This window comes from Chamaea fasciata, unplaced genomic scaffold (genome assembly GCF_029207755.1).
Source record: "Chamaea fasciata isolate MVZ Bird 193981 ecotype frontalis unplaced genomic scaffold, bChaFas1.0.hap1 SCAF_2, whole genome shotgun sequence".
NCBI classification, from domain to species: domain Eukaryota; kingdom Metazoa; phylum Chordata; class Aves; order Passeriformes; family Sylviidae; genus Chamaea; species Chamaea fasciata.
In genome coordinates this window covers 15,115,666-15,132,798 of record NW_027094087.1, presented here as the reverse complement: position 1 = coordinate 15,132,798, position 17,133 = coordinate 15,115,666, and the positions used below count along the sequence as shown (strand labels likewise).

The 17,133-nt window shown below is 45.8% G+C and overlaps 1 protein-coding gene across 2 annotated transcripts in view; it reads left to right on the top strand.

Annotated features, from left to right (window-relative positions):
- Positions 1–290: 290 nt before the first annotated feature.
- The window catches only part of MAP6 (microtubule associated protein 6), a 48,864-nt gene continuing 32,021 nt past the window's right edge, over positions 291–17,133 (top strand). For both annotated transcript variants that reach the window (XM_066208670.1, XM_066208679.1), the window contains exon 1: positions 291–1,064. In XM_066208670.1, the coding sequence (XP_066064767.1) occupies positions 340–1,064 (725 nt within the window). In that variant the 5' untranslated portion in view covers positions 291–339. The remainder of the gene's footprint in view (positions 1,065–17,133) is intronic.

The window sequence follows — 17,133 nt, the reverse complement described above, 5'->3', positions numbered from 1 at the left end:
CACACGTGTTTGCAAGTGTGTGTGGTTGTGCAGGACTGTGCACACACATGGCCATGTCTCACGTGTGTGTGCAGCCGTGTGGCTGTGCAAGTGTGTGGCCGTGCAGGTGTGGATACACACGTAGCCATTCTCACATGTGTGTTCCAGCTGTGTGGCTGTGCAGGTGTGGGCACACACGTGTGCGTAGGTGCGTGGATGTGCAGGTGTGTCGCGCGTATGCGTGCCTTGCCCGTGTGCGTGCAAGCCCCGCCCCCCGATGCGGGGCGGAGCGCGGATCGTGGGGCGGAGAGCGGTGCGGAGTTCGGAGCGCGGAGCGGTCGCTCCCGGCGCGGGGCCGCCATGGCGTGGCCCTGCATCACCCGTGCCTGCTGCATCGCCCGATTCTGGAACCAGCTGGACAAGGCGGACATCGCCGTCCCCCTCGTTTTCACCAAATACTCGGAGGCCACCGAGCATCCCGTCGCCCCCGCACCCCCGCCGCGCCCCTCGGCCCCCATCGAGACCCAGCCCGGCGGCGAGGCTGCTGCGGGGGCTGGAGGGGGTGAGCCAGCTCCCGGTCCCGCCCGGCCCGGCCCGGCCCCGCACGCGTCTCCCCCGGCCGACTCGGTCATGCGGCACGACTATAAGCCTTGGAAGGTGCAGCGGCCGGAGCCGAGCTGCAAGCCCAAGAGCGAGTACCAGCCCTCGGACACTCCCTTCGAGAAGGAGACGCAGTACCAGAAGGATTTCCGTGCCTGGCCTATACCCAAGCGGGGCGACCATCCCTGGATCCCCAAACCGGGACCTTCCCCCGTCCTAGCCCTGGACCGCGCTCCCCCGGAGAAACCGGCTCAGGAGAAGCGGCGGAAGGTACACCTCGCTCCCGAGAAGAAGGAGGAACACCCCGAGGTGGAGGATGAGCATCTCAAAACACTGCGGCCCGGGGATGGGAGAGAGAAGGGTCGGAAGAAGGCGGAAGCGGCGGGCGGGCAGCCGGCGGAGCCGAGCAGAGGCCGGGCGGCTGCCGATGCTGTCAACAGGCAGATCAAAGAGGAGGTGGCGGCGGGGGTCAGCTCGTCCTACAGGTGAGAATACATATCGCCGTCGCTCCCATCCGTCTAGATCCCCAACCTGCCCGACCCCTCGCCATCTCTTATCCTGTCCCCCTGTGCGCTTCCCCGGAGGAGCATCCCACCCTGGGAGTGAGGCTGTGAAACATTCCAGGGGGGCTTGCAGATTTCCTGCTCGGGGGATGTTCTTAAATTCCCCATCTCTCTGGGAATCGATGATGGGGCAGTAGATATTGAGCAGGTAGTGAATACATGGGCACTTTTCGTCGGCGAGTTTGGCAGCAGGTTTGAATGTCTTTGTGTCCCCCCCCTCCACTGCATTCCAAAATTCAGAGACACCCACCACCTTGGATTTCCATAAGGGTAATGTTTGGGGTCACCTCCGTGGGATGTGCAAGTCACCTCTGATCCTTTCCAAGCACATCCCTGGCTGTCATGCTGCAGCCAACCCAAAGGACCGGCAACCTGACCATATCCCAGGGGGTCCATGCACGAATGGGATGCCCCACACGCAGGAGTGTCCCAGGAAGCATCCCAGTCTGGCCCATGATCAAGACAAAGCATCCTGAGGATGAGCCAGGATGAGGGACATGCATCCTAGGCCTCTTGGGTGGGGCAGCCTTCAGATGCTGCCATGTTTTAATGCAGCACAGCAGGGCATGACACATCCTTCGTCCGCCCCACCACCTCCCCAACCAACTAGAAATGGATGCCCTTATTTCACCTCAGCAGTAGACCTTGTTTGGGATTCAGAGTGTAAAACTCCTTGCAGTAAGCTGCTGTTGTTTTTTCTCTCCAGGTCAAGGCATTCGATGTGTTGGGAATGCAAAAACAAAAGTGATGGGGTGGTTACCCTGCATGTACGTTTGCAAGGAGCGTTTGCTGCAGTTGTTTTCCAGTGCTTTCTTCGGCAGAGCCCACCCCTGCTGAGACCAGGGTGGAAGTGGCATAGAGCAAAGCTAGGGGTTGTTGTGACAAAAGTGTGATTGCAGCCTTTTTGCTTTTCTCTGTAGCTGTGTGAATGCTGAAGTGTTTATGTCTTTGAATGATTTATTTTCTTTCTTGGGGAGATTAGAGGTGACACCTGGCCATCAAACAGGTAGTGCATTCATGCAGAATAAGATGAAGCTGGGACTTGACTCCTCTGTCCCACTGGTGGCACATCTAAGCTGACAGTACTCTGCTTCCCCCCCTTCCCCCCCAAGTGGGAAGCAGTTCAAACAGTGGGGTATTGATTTCTGCTGTCATTTGGCATCAGCTCTAACTCTCACTGGGTAATGCTGGAGGCTCAGGTGCACCCAGATGTAATGGTGGTGCTTGGCTGAGACACAAGAAAATGGCCAAGGATTTTTGGGGGCTCTGTTTTGCAGGATTGGAGAGTGTTGGGAAAGGAGTCTCTAGGACTGACACAGCCCTTAAACCGGCTATGAACTGAGTCAGCTTTTTGTCTGCTCATCCTTGCAAAGTCTGGGCTCATGCTGGAGATAGCAGGGCTAAAGCAGAAAGCTCTCCTGGAACTGGAGAGCCGATATGTTGCTTCTCTTCCGCTGTTACAAAGGATAATTAGACTTATTTGCATATTTAAATGCAGACTGCTCACCTTCCTATCCCTCTGGTCTGCTCTAGCAAATTCCTAAGGCACTGGGCTAGGATTCCTCCCCAAGGAAAGAGGTTGGATCAGCCGGGATGTTAAATCTAAGAAGAACTAGAAAGATTCAGCTTTCTTTGTGTTGCTTGTTGGCTTTCACAATACTCTTAGGGCTTCTCTTTCCACTTGGAAAGTATTCTCCCACTTTCATGTTTTTCTTCCTTGCTGCATATTGCAGAAGTGTTTGCTCTGATGCTTAGCTATAGAACATTAATGCGTAAGTGATGTTTTGGCTAATTTTTCTGATTTTTTGTTCAAATTAGGCATCTTCTAAGTGTTGTTTATTGTTTGGATTTTTTTAAAAAACAAAATTTTCCAAATCCTAATTACTGCCGAGAACCTGGCTGCTGACATGCTGGGTGAGTATTGAACATCTCCAAGAATGGTGACTCACAGACTATTGGGGCAACCTTATGGGCCACCCAGCACCCGAAAATTACCTCGTAATGGCCTCTTGCTAGAGAGTAGCAAGGATGGCTCACCTGGGGCTTTTCTTCATTGTGCATGGATGAAGGCTCCCTATCAGCAGAGAGTGCGAGGGAGATTTCCTTACAGTCCTCTGTCACTGCTGCAAATCAGTGTTTCCAAGGCTGGGAAACAATTCCTTGACAAAACAAAAGAGCAAAGAGCAAAACAAACAAACAAAAACAAACAAAAACAAACAAACAGACAAAAACCCCAAACAAAACCAAAGAGCAGACCAGCAATACTTTTTAAGCCCGCTCTGTCCCACTGGGCACTTTAGCCATGTGAGGAATACCTGAGAGCATGGGATAGAGTAAGCGACTAGCCCAAGGTCGTGGGAGAAGTCCATGCTAAAGGGAAGAATTCTCTTTTTTAACCTCTGTGTAGCTAGACAGATGAATATCACAGAGATCATGTGCCTGTGATCTCCTCCCATGTCCACCGAAAGGTACAGAGCAGAGATAGTGCCTGGTAGTGATGTTCACGGAAGGTGGAGGTTCTTCCCAGCCAGAGGGATGAGTGATTTGTTTGTATTAGCATTTGAGCCAGAAGCCGTTGGTGAGGCCAGAGTGGCAGGACCATGGATGTCTGCCAGAGACTGCCTGTGCCCAGAGTAAAGAGGATTTATTTCCAATATTTCTAGTATTTCTTTATCTTATTCATGGTATTTACATTATTTATATTTATATTTTTATATTTATATATTTATTAACAATAATTTATTAACTATTCAGTTATATGTGGGATTTACTTATGTACTTATTCCCACTGCTCTCACTGAGTGTGCTGTGGTCAAGCAAGGTTCCAGCATTGAGGGGTTCTTGCCTCAGTTTCCTTTCCCAGCCTATGAGCTGCCCAAATTTACAGGTAACTAAGGCAGGTTACATCTCCTTCACCCCACCCCTCCTCTCTTTGGTCCTGCTTCTCAGGGTGGCCTATGGACCCTGAGGAACGAAGGAGCAGGGAATCCTTCAGTCAGGTCAGTGACCAGCCCCTTGGAAAGCCGCTGGTGGTGGATGAAGTTGTTTCTTGTTCAGTTCTGTGAGGGCTTTATCTGTATTGGGTGAGGAGATTTCTCCCCCTGAACTTCTGAATGGGATGGGCAGAGCATTTCTCCCTGCTACACCAAAGGATGGAGTGGCCTGGACTTGACCCTGGGGACTTGCAACCAGAGAGAAGAAGAAACAAAATGTGCACACAGTGGCATTTGCTGGTGGATTTGAAACAATTAACATTTGACAAAAATAAAAGAAGGAATGTATGAATGCTTTCCATTTTAATTTGGAAATTATGGGAAAATGACGGAATTAGATGTTCCTTGGGTGGTTTTTTCCCCCTTCTTCTTTGTCTTGCATTCTGCTTTTTTCATTACCTTAATTCCCTGAAGAAAAAAAGGGAAAGGAACCATCTAATCCCCTTTGTAAGGTATCAAAATGAGTACTAAGAAAATTAATTTCCCTCTGAGAAGTAATATTGTAAAACCAGATTTTTAATTTTTTTTTTTTTTTTTTTTTTTTACCAAACCAATTATTTTTCCCTCCCACCAACTTCCTTTCCTAGCAGAGGAAACAAGACAATAAAGGCTAGAGTGGAAAATTTTGGACCACTGCTAGTATTAATGAATTGCCTGTTGCTAATGTTCTGTCATTCATCTCAAATCCTGGAGGTACTAAAGATGTGGAGCAAATGAGAATTTGTAGTAGCTACAGAGATGAATGAGTCATCACTGGAGATTGCTGCCTGATTTTCAGAGTTACAGCAGAGATAATTTAGGGAGGGATGTCTACACAGGAAGGCTGGACCAAGACACAAAAGGGCAGGAAATTCATACTCCTCCTTGTTCTGAAGACAGTCTGGGAGAGCTGGGAGTGTTCAGACTGGACAAGAGAAGGTTCTGGGGAGACCTTTGAGCCCCTGCCAGCACCTAAAGGGGCTCCAAGAGCCAGAGCGGGACTTTGAGCAAGGGTCTGGAGGGGCAGAACAAGGGGGAATGGCTTCCCACTGTCAGAGGGCAGGGTCAGAAGGGATATCAGGGACAAATTCTTGGCTCTGGGGGTGCTGTGGCCCTGATGCAGGTTACCCAGATTGTCTCATCCTTGGAAGTGTTCAAGGCCAGGTTGAATGGGGCCTGGAGCAACCTGGTCTACTGGAAGATGTCCCTGCCAATGGCAGAGAAGTGGAACAAGATGAGCTTTAAGGTCCCTTCCAACCCAAGCCATTCTGTGTTTCTGTGATTTTATCTAACCTATTCTTGAAAATCTCCAGTGGAGGACATCTGTCTTGGTGAGAATGCTAATTACACTGCTTATGCTATAAGATGGGAAATTTTCCATTGGCTTCTGAAATTTCTGATCAGATTTATGTCTGTACTAGTAAATTAAAGACTCCCAGGACATGTTCCTGGGTGTGGAAACATCACGTACACTCCAGTTCTTGGGACTGTCCCTAGCCCTCTTCTCAGACTGAGTTTGGTAGCACCCACTCCCGAGCCAATAAATTATCCCTACAATCAGTTTGGATGCAACCACCTTGGTTTTAGAGGTTAAACATGTTTAATAGCATGAATGAGAGCTATCTCAGGCTCCACTGCCAGAGAGCATTCCTGGGCAGATACCATTCTCCATTCTCCAAATCCTTGTTGTTTCAGCTATGAGAGTGTTTATTAAAGTAACCATGTAGGCTGATGGATCTGATTTTCTCAGGTGGAAGGGAAGGGGCAGAATATTTTCTTCCATCCAGAAAAGGTTGTTCAGAGAGGTGTTTGGCAGCTTTGGTAAAGGCTGATCTCTGTCTTAGGAGTCACTTGATACATACCTTTAGTTGCATGAGGAGACACAATGTCTGCTGGTACCACAGGGACAGGTTGTATGAGTAGCTAATGACTACTGGCCCTGGTGTTCACTAAGACACATGGCATGGTGATGGATGATGCAGGCTGTGTTGGTTTTGCATGGCCTGGTTTTGGTAACAGGGAGGCCCACAGAGGTGGTTTCTGTGAGAAGCTGCTAGCCACCATGTCTGGCAGAGCCAATCCCTGATAGCTGTGAAGATGGACATGCTACTGGCCAAGCCTGGGCCAATTAGAGATGTTGGTAATGCCTCTGTGATAACATATTTAAGAAGAAAATGAAAACAAAGCGAGGCGCAGTTTTTTTGTAGCCAGAGAAGGGGAGGAGGTGAGAACATATGAGGGAAATGACATGGAGACACCAAGGTCAGTGGGGAAGGAAGGGAAGGTGGTGCTCCAGGTGTTAGAGCCAAGATTCCTCTGCAGACCATGGTGATCCACGGGGGATGCAGATATCCACCCACAGCTCGAGTGGGGGAGGTGCCCATGCCGGTGCAGGTGGATGCCTGGAGGAGGCTGTGATCCAGTGGGAGACCCGGTGGAGAGAGGGGGCCCTGCTTCCAGGCTGGAGCAGCCTGTCATTGGAGGACTGCATCCTGTGGAAGAGTGACCCATGCTGTAGCAGTTTTGGGAGGAATGTTTGCCTGTGGGAGGGACTCGCATTGCAGCCATTTTGGGGAGGACTGCTGCTCATGAGATTGGAACCACACTGGAGAAGTTCACAGAAAACTCTCCTGTGGGAAGGGACCCCATGGCGTGGCAGGGGAAGGATTCCTCTCCCTGAGCAGTGGAAGATCTCGGGTGATGAACTGACCAAACCCCCATGCTCTGTCTCCCCTGCACTGGCAGCAGGAAGGAGGGAGGGCCTAGGGGGAAAAATGGTATTTTTAAGGGCTTATTTTACTTCTCATTATCCTCCTCTGTTTTTGTTAGTAATAAATTCACTTTGTACTTCTAAGTTGAGCCTGTTTTGCCCTTGGAGTGTTTTCTCCCAGTCCTTATCTTAACTCATGAACCCTTTGTTTAATTTTTTTTCTCTCCTCTGCCGAGTTGTAGCAGAGGAGGGTGAGTGAGCATTTGTTGTGGATGCCTGGCATTTTGCCAGTATCAAACCACAACACACAGGCAGAGAGCTATTCTACCACGCTCTTGATCTCCTCTGGATGTAGTCCATCAGCTGAGAAAGACTGGTGGTGTCTCCAAGCTGGGGACACTTGCAAATAGGGAGCTCCAGGTTGGAGTATGTGGCAACGCATTCTCTGCAGTTTAAGGTGGACAGCATCCAGCCCCAAAAGCCAATGGGGAGCTGCTCAACAGTGTAGGTAGGACTGGATTTTGCTGCTTTGACTGTATGCAAACTGGAGCTGATCTTTGCATGCCTTTGGATATGGCAGAGCGGGAGGAAGAGGTGGAGGTGGCACTCAGGTGATGGAGTCAACATGCTTGAGCAAACTATTCCTCTGCTCCGGCTCAGCTGGGTCACCTCAGAGAGACCTTTAGGTACATGGAGCTGGATGGGACCCTATGAAACTTGAAGTCCAATTAGCTGGTTTGTTATTTAGTCTTTATGAGTGACACCCAAGGCTCTGTCTCAGAAATGCAGATTTTTTAGTTGCATTATGCCAGCAGGAAGGCTGTGTCCAGACCTCAGTCTCTGATGATTTGCAACTCGTTTCCAGTTTGGGTCAATGGGCGGGTTGTAGTTTGCTGTTTTATTTGGTTTATTTCTTTCTTATAGTTTTTCTGTTTTATTGGCGTACGTAGTGACTTTCTCCTGTCCAAACATCACTGCTCAGTGTCTCCAGGTAGCTAGGAAGTAAAAAATTTTACTCCCTGGTATCAACATTGTCTTTCTAGCTCTTCCTGGATGAAATTTCTGTTTCTTAAACAGAGATGGAGACTATTGCCCTTTGGAGATGGGGTCCGCATTTCTACTGAAGAATCATGAGTCATGTTTGTGAGCCTCATGGATTCATTATGAATCCCTCATTTACTCTTTGAAAACAGAGATGTCCCTACTGTTATCCATCCTTCTTCTCCTTCTTACACAGTTACATCCCATAGCAAAAAATCTGGAGATCAGTACCAAGCCTAGAATTAACTACTAATTTTCATTCCATTTTGAACATGGCAGTCAAGGTCAATCCCCTCCTTCCTCTTATTTCGCGATCCCCCTACTTATTGGTGCTCCCAATTGCAATGCGTCATTAGGAGGTGTCATCAATGTTGCCCTACTTTTTTAGTGCCAAAGTCAACCTTAAAAATGTTAAACACTGCTAACCTCCTTCCAGGCTGCAGCTCAGCCTTCCAACACTCATCATTGTCATTTCCCTTGCCTGGTTTCCCATTCTGCTGATATTCATGTTCACTGCCTTAATTAATGATTTCCCACATGGCCCTGGATAAAATGCTTTGCTGAAATCAAATAGATTTTCATGTTTCTTTTGTCTGTTAAGTCAGTTATCGTGTCAAAGGACATGTCAAACATCTCTCCTCCTCCCCTCCACACACTTCTGTGTCTGGTGAGACTACCAGCTTTGGGATGCAGGAGCTGATGCTGTAGGGCACATCCCACTTTTACTTGGGGGCTTCAAGCCACCACTGTAACACAAAGAGTAAATAAAGAGGAGAGAGATCAACTAGTTTAGATTATCCATCCTTTCTTTTTCAAATAAATCACTAAGAGCTGTTATAAATCTGTGTCTCCTCCTGCATTTGGAGCATGACCTTTCCTATTTTGTCTCCTTAACACCAGCTAAACAAGTACTTCTGCACTCAGTCTTGCATCAATCTCACTGTTCTTTGCTCTGAGTGTATTTTTATATATATATCCATATGGTGTCTTTGGCCAAGCCTTGTCCCATTGGGGCAAGAAGATGGATGCTCTTCTGCTGCCCTGGTCAGCACCAGCCAGGAGGGAAAGGGCCAGTTTTAGGAAGTTTTATAGGATGGAAGTTTATTTCTCTTGATGTATAATTCAGTATTCTAAATATTCTTCCAATATCCTTTACATATGTGTGTGTATATATATGTGTATATATATATATATATATATATATATATATATATATATATATATATATAAATATATATAAAGGACATTGGATGGATATATAACTACTTGTAATTATATATTATTTAATAGATTAATGTATTTTATATACTAATGTTTTATATATTATGTTTATATCTATGTATATCTATTTTTATATATTATTAAAATAACACAGACTGGGCTGTTCACCAACCTACCTCTTTAGTCTGCAACTCATTTCTCGTCCCAAAATCCAGCATTACAGGTGTTCTATTTCAAACACATTTTGCTTTCTATTTTGCTTTATTTTGATTAATAGATCATTATATGGCAAACTGTTCTTTCAGTTAGTAATTTCTTTTTGATCAAAAAGTGCCTCCAGCTGAGGGGACCCTGCAGCACTTTGCACACCCAGTGTGCATGTGGAGAGACTGCTGCTGCTTTGGTGAGTTGGCTGCAAACTGTGCTGTAAACACTGTAAAATAGGAGGTTTTGGTGGTGAGAAGGTGGGGAGGCTGTTATTCTTTTTAAAAATTATGAATGTTTTTAGATGTCAATTTAAAAATAAAACTTGACATTTTTAAGAATTAATTTAAAAATCTAATTTAATTTTTAAAAAAATTTAAACTGGTTTTTTGTTGTTGGAAGATTTTTCTTAGGATTTTTTTGTATGTGTGTGGGTATTGTTTTGTTTTTTGGTGGAGCTGTGGTTCAGCCTGGAGAAAGAATGTTACATGGAGACCTCGCAGCACCTTGCAGTGTCTGAAAGGGCCAAAAGAAGCCAGAGGGGCACTATTCATCAGCAACAGTAGTGAATAGACAAGGTGGAATGAGTTCAAACTGAAGTAGAGGAAATTTAGATAAGATATTGGGAAGAAGTTCTTCCCTGTGAGGTTGGTGAGGCCTTGGCACAGGCTGCCCAGAGAAGCTGTGGCTGCTCTGTTCTTGGATGTGTTCAAGGTCAGGTTGGACAGGGCTTGGAGCAACCTGGTCTAGTGTAAGGTGTCCCTGCCTGTGGCAGGGGGTCCAAATGAGATGATTTTTAAGATCCTTCTCCTTCCAAGACATTCTGGGATTAATTAATTTTATTAATTAGTATATAGGTTCACTACAGAAGGCTACTAGTTTTTTTAAGACCACCACCTTCTGTTTCTTTCCCCTTTCTGCGCAGAAAAGCACCTGCACAGCATCACACATCTTTAACCCTTTTAAAACACAAGAATAAAAGAGCAGCAGCCAAGCACCAGTAGTCAGGCACCAGCAACCCTGCAAAGTATTCCAGTGAGAAATCTCTGTTTTCTAATTCAGCTTCTGCAAGGTTGGGCAGATAAACACCCTGTGACAGCTAACAGTGTCTTTGTGCTGGATGAGTGGGAAAAGGAGAGGTTATCCAGACCTGGATATCCAGCAGGAGAAGGAAATTCTTCAGGTCTGATTGCTGAGCTTCCTCCCAAATTTCACTCCTTTCACCTTGAAGGAGGCTGTGCATCTGCTCTTGTGCAGGGAGCTTTGCCTGAAAGGCATCAGCATCACATGCTGATGAGTTGGAAACACATGTGAACCCTGACTGGTCCCATTCCCAGGCCGAGGTAGCAGTGGGGCTGTTGGTTAGTTTATTGGATGAGACTTTAAAGGAAAATCTGCACATGCCTTCAGGATGCCATTTCACTGCACAGGTGGCTCCTCTCCCTTCTCACATCAATTTTGACTGTGTAGTTGCATCACTGTGAGCCTCAGCAGGAAGTTGAAAGGACCCTGGGTGTCTTGCAAACTCTTTTGCATCCTGAGCCACCAGTGCACTTTTCCACCAGTGCATCAGAGCAGATTATCAGTGAAGTTTCTTAAACTAGGGAGGGAATTAGCTGACAAGGTCTGATTATTCCAATGTGCTGGATTTGTAGACACCAGCATGCTGGGTTGCAGACTGGGACTTTGAACATGCTTTGTGCTCTTGTTATTTGGACATAAATTGATGTGCAGAAGATGTGAGATGAGGGAAGGAATGTGGGGTTGGAAGTTCCCCAAGCAAGATCCTATGAAGGTGTGAAAGCCCTGGGTTGAGTCGGCCATGGCTGGGTGATACCCCCAGCCAGCTATCCTGTGCATCCAGGGGTCGAAGGCATGGATCTCAGCCAAGCAGCAGTTTTTTATCACAGCGTCAGTCAGCAGCTATGGCAACTCACACTGAGGATTCCCAGAGAGGGATGTGTTGGCAAGCAATCCAGTGGAGGGAGGACACAAGAAAAACCATGTTTTCCCTTTGGCGAACTGGGATGGGTTTTGGCAGCATCATCATCAGAGAGCAGGTAAGGTGGCATTGAAAGTTGCAGTGACTGAGCCTCCCTTGGTGGGCAAAAGCTTCAGATAGCACAGCAGCACTGGAACGAAGCTCAGAGCAGGACCACAGAATCACAGAATGGTTTGAGTAGACAGAGACTTTTAAGGTCATCCAGTTCCACCTCATGCCATGGGCTCTTCCACTAGACCAGGTTGCTCCAAGCCCCATCCAACCTGGCCTTGAACACTTCCAAGGATGGGCCACCCACTACTTGCTTTAAGGAGGCAGGTGATTTCCTGATGTCTCAGAAATTCTCCCATGGCTGTGTGTAACCGACAAGGCCGAGAGGGTCGGCAGCATTTGGCTGGTGTGAACTCTGGGATGACATAGGCCAGGTTGTTTCAGCCACTGACTGTCTGTAACATCTCCAGAAAGCCAGTCAACCTTCAGAGGAGGTACAAAGGTCCACTGCTTGATCCTGATCCCAGAGCATGGGATGAATTGAATGTGTTCTTGAGATTCTCCCCACTCCCAGTTCCCAAGATTCTCCTTCATGCTTTTTCTAGGACTGCATACTAACATGGCATGTTGATCCCTGTACATGGAGGATTTTCATCCTCCCAAGAGAGATTTCTCTTTTATGACCAGTTGCAATTTGTCTCCCTGGCTGCTCTGAAATTTGTAAACCCTCAGAAAACACAAGCATGTCTGTTGCCTTAGAGAATGGTTTTCTGTTTGGGTTTCTGCTGGTAGTCACTGAAGTTTTGGCAATATTTTTGCTAAGTGTTTGCAAGGCGCAGCTCTTGGAGTTATGTGGTTATGTGTTATGGGGGGAAGCCCTCAGCTTCCTCTAGAACAAAGATCTTGCAGGGTGGTGTGATGTCCAAAGCTGGTAGTGGATAACTGTAAGATGTTTCTTTAAACTCAACACACTGTGGTTGTCAGTTGCAGCCAGGTGTGTCTGTCCAGCCCTGCCTATCTCAATCTTTTGTCTTCCGGTGGGTCTTGATGTCTAGCAGTTCATCAGTGGTGACATACAAATCAGCATCTTTCTCACATCCTCTTGGGAAGTAAGGATGCTCCAAGGAGTTAGTGCTGGGATCTAGTAACCAGGTTTTGGACTATATCACACTGATGTTTGATATAGAAATCGGGTGGGAAGTCAAACTGGATGATTGTATAAAATTGGTCTTTTCATGTCAGACTTAGGACGTGATGCAAAATTGGAGGAAACAGAGGCTTGTCTTGTAATTATGGCCTGGGATGAATGAAGATGTGAAGGTGGTGCACTGCTGTACCCCACTTCTATACTCATGTTGCTCTAATGAGGGGAGCTGTAAGCACTGAAATAGAAGCTGTATTTTGTTTTAAGGTCTCAAAACACTTGCAAACAGTTCCGATTTAACCTGGTCCCCAGTCTGGATTTCAGCAGACTACATTCCAGCCCATAGAAGTATTACTGGGTGCTAGAGTCCAGCAGTATCCAGGTTCAGAGCTATGACCTTGACATAGAAACTGCATGCATGTGCTATGCAGAAGGGGAAATGAGGGGAATCACTATGACTTCAGTTGCTGTGCATACTCTATACCTCTATGCTGTGTGGAGATATCCGTAGGGAAGTTGCACAGGTGCTGGAAATATGTTCAAGCTTCAACAGGAACAAATGATCAAGGAACTTCTACTTATGAAATATTATAGGAAATTACTGTATTATGTTCAGTGTAAGATATTGTGGAAGGAGAAGACACTTATTTACAAAATATATTAAAACCTAGATTTCTCCTCTTTTCCGTTAATTTCATTCATTTATACCCACCCCGCAGGTAGAGAGATGTCCATGTTCAGGTGATCTGACAAGGATCACTGGTGAACAGCCTGAAGGACATCAGCTTTCAAGTTCTTTTGTCATTCCTTGGGTTTTTCTCAGCTGATGACAACAAACTCAATTTTATGCAGGTCTTTCATATCACTTAGGGGTTATTTATCTTAGATTCATCCTTGAATAGCTCATCAATAGGACTCTCTGACACTGAACATGTCCAGGGATGGGGCAACCACAGCTGCTCTGGGCAACCTGTGGCCAGGACCATACAAGGAAGAATTTCTTCCTCCCAGTATTCCATCTAACCCTGCCCTGTAGCAGTCAGAAGCCATTCCCCCTTGTCCTGTTCCTCCAGACACTTGTCCAAAGTCGCTCTGTAGCTCTCTTGGAGCCTCTTTAGGTGTAGGATGCCTTAAATATCCCACAGGCAATTTACATTTGCAGCACTGTGTTCCTCCTGTAATTGTAATTGATACTGTATTACAGGTAAGAGACTTGTAAGGGCAGAATGTGGCATTAGGACCCTCCCACCTGAGAGCCTGTCCAGAGCCATATTTCATCCATGTAATCTCATGCTGAGTCCTTCACTTATGTTTGGCTAAATCATTTTGCATGAATTGGAATTCAAAGTGATCTTGACATATTGAAGAAATAGCTTGAAACAAAAAAAGTGGCAGTTTAGGAGAGGTGAGGGCAGGGAATGACAAAGAGGTAGGGATGAGCAGCAGTGCTGGTGCAGGTGGGAACAGCTGGTGCAGCAACAATTCTACAGGGAATCACAAATCACGTCGGTAATTGTTAGTTCATTTTAAAAAACAATAAATTAGCAACAAAAGCACGCCAAAGTAAGTACTTTGGGGCAAGTAATGTACTGAGATACATGGAGAGGATGTGACATCTTTCCACATTAGTCAAGACTAGGGTAGACTTTTTTCGTTCAGGTTTTGGTTTTGTACTTCAGCAGTCATGGACTGGAGAAGGTTCTGAGAACACCCATTAGAGAGGTCAGGAGTGCAGCAGACGTGGTCATTGCAGGAAGCTGGACAGTATGGAATGGTTTGGGAAGACAGAAATTGATTATTATCTTTGCATCTATGAAATGTAACAGTGGGTTAGTATACTCAAACCTGCTGTTGTCACAGCCAAGAGGAGCAAAACTTGGATGTCAAAAGTTAAAAATGTATTAAGTGCATTGCTGAACAAAGTCCAAGGGATACTGTGCATCTCTGGAGATGCCAGGATGATATCTCCCCAGTCCCTCTCTGTGAATCTAAGAAAAAATAAAAGTCATTATCACTCATTCTCTGCATTGATTTTTTTTTTTGGTTGTTGTTGTTGTTGTTGTTGTTGTTGTTGTTGTCTGCAGTGACCTTGGTGCTGGTAGCTTTTCTTTATGCTCCCCAGGACAGAGGTTGGATGAAGCAATTAGAATTTTAATAAAAGCTGCCTGGGTGTATGTGTGGTGATATTTGATTTCTGTTATTTTAATGGTTTCTGCTGATCATCAATCATTGTCCCACTACCCTCTCTCCTCCCTGCCCTCTCTCCTCCCTGCCATGCTCTCAGTTCTCCATCCCATGTTGGGGTCCAATTGTTGGAGTCTTACGCCATGTTGGACCTTGTGTATCTTTGCAGCCAACACCAAATAACCTGTTAGTGGGCTCATAGCCTTCTCACATCCATGTTGACTTGAACTCAAAAGCATCATTGCTTGACAGCAGAGCTTAATGTGGGACCATTGAATCAGCCCTGCCTGTCTGGAAAATACTTCATGGTGTTCAGAAAGTGTGTGGATGTGGAGTCATGGGTAAATAGTCATGGGTTAATAGTGGGTTTGGCAGTGTTGGGTTAATGGTTGAACTTGATGATCATGGAAGTATTTTCCAGTATACATGATTTATGATTCTGTGACTCAAGAGCAGACTTCATGTAGCTGTTGCAGAGATCAATGGAAAACACCCTATTCAGGGCAGGATCAGGATTTGACTGAACAGAGCACAGTACAGCCAAAAATGACCCCATTGAATTACTTTAGCAATGACAGCTTCCAAGCAAACTTTTCCCTGTCCTCCTTTGGCTTGATTTTCTCTTGGCTAGCATGTTTGGGTTTTTTTGCAATGCAAAATTGAATTATTACTTAATATGAACATTTTATGAGCTGCTACAGGAGGTGAATTATTTATGGGAACGAAGGGAGTGCTTTTTCTGAGCCTTTCTGCTCTGTCAGTTGCAATTAGTATCAATCTCAGAGTGTGTTTAAAGCTTGCATGCTCTGCCTGGGAGACAAGAATTCTGCCTTTTTCCATCATCTCTTCTCTCAGTTAAATACCTGCTTAATACATTTGTCCCTAGCATGTTTTATTTTTCGATTAAGTTTGGAACAACTCCAAAGGAAGAAGTATTTGTAGAACACCTCATTTTCAAATGAGACAAATTGTTTACCCAGCAGGATACAAATGGCTTGGAGAGGCTGTAAACATTTGCTGTGTGCACAAAAGTGCATTGTAACAACAAATCCTAGTTCTTCAAAGAAGACTTATAAAAGTGGTACTTCTATTTTTTAGTTCCTAAATGTACTGCCTGGGAGCTTTTTTCTCTTTAAGAAAGGGATTGCTGTGCACACTTTTTTGTGCTGGCACCTGGGTTTGGCAGGTAGGTCTGGCATGGGTGATGCATGCAGAGACTGTGTAGTGGAGGAATATTTTTATTCAGTTCTATGTTAATGGTACCTTTCTTGGGAAGTGGATTTCCATGATCCAGATATATTTTTAAGGCTATTTACATCCACATTATGATGACATCATCCTCTAGACGAGGTGTCTCTGGCCACATGAGCATCAGTGTAGCACTCTCTCTAAGCAAGTGGCCCATCTGCAACATCCTCCAGATGTTTCGGGCTGGGCCTGGAGACTCCAGGACATCAGATCCCTGGGTGGCAATATCCCATCAGCTTCGCAAATCATGACAATGCAAGATGCCCCCCACAATGGGAATAGTCTCTGAGTCTCTTGAGTGCTTCTGTGGTTTTCTCCCAGCCTGTGCAGCTCTCCAGGCTTTGACGGCTGCACACAATATTTCTAGAGCACCTTTGCTGGCACAGGCAGCTGTGCACATAGCCGGGGATTTTCTTTCTCATGTGTGTGTGAATGGTCTGTCTCCCTGATGTTTTTGGTGTGCCTAGCATAATGCTTTTGATGGAGCTCAGTGCGGCTCCCTGGACATGAGCACCTTGGATACAGACACAACCCATTTGGTCTAAGCTTTGCTTTCAAGTTTTACACTCAGTGCAAACATTGAAGGAGCCCTTGAAAATAACCAATAATTATAAAACAACCCTCTTCCACAACATGCATTCTCACAATTTTCCATATAAAGCTTTCCTACAGTCATCCTTATTCCTTTTCATTACACTGTGATGGCTTTGGTGTGGACAGTGTGGTACTTGCAAAGACCACTAGTTGCTTTGTTCACTCATATCAGTCATTTTTAAGTAATTAGGAAGAGATTTCACAACAGAGCCATCCGTTCCAGTGCCTTCTGCTGTCTCTTCCCCATACTACCCCAAGGCAGCGTTGGTGGTCCCAGTATTTACAGATTTGGTACCATGGGACTAATCAAGTTGTTACAGAGCTGGAGTCAGTGAGTCCTCCCCATTACATCAGTGATGTTTAAGTGGTCCCGTTAGTTTCCCAAGCTTGGGGTAGAAAAATGCAGAGCATTTTCTCATTTTCTGCAATTCATCTAACTTTTGTGTCTCCCTCTGGTAGGGATAGCTCCTAAAGAAAGATAAGTTTACTGGAAGTGGAATGAATTGTGTATTACACTGTTAAAAGTGATAAACTTTAATGGCCCTTATTCTGCTCTCCATTACACCAACACAGTGCCAGTGACTTGTGCTGGTATGTTGAATGGTTTCCTAAAATACCATAGGGATGGATTTTTAGCTTGGGCATGGGCATCCTAAGGTTTGTCTCTTCTGAGATAAAGA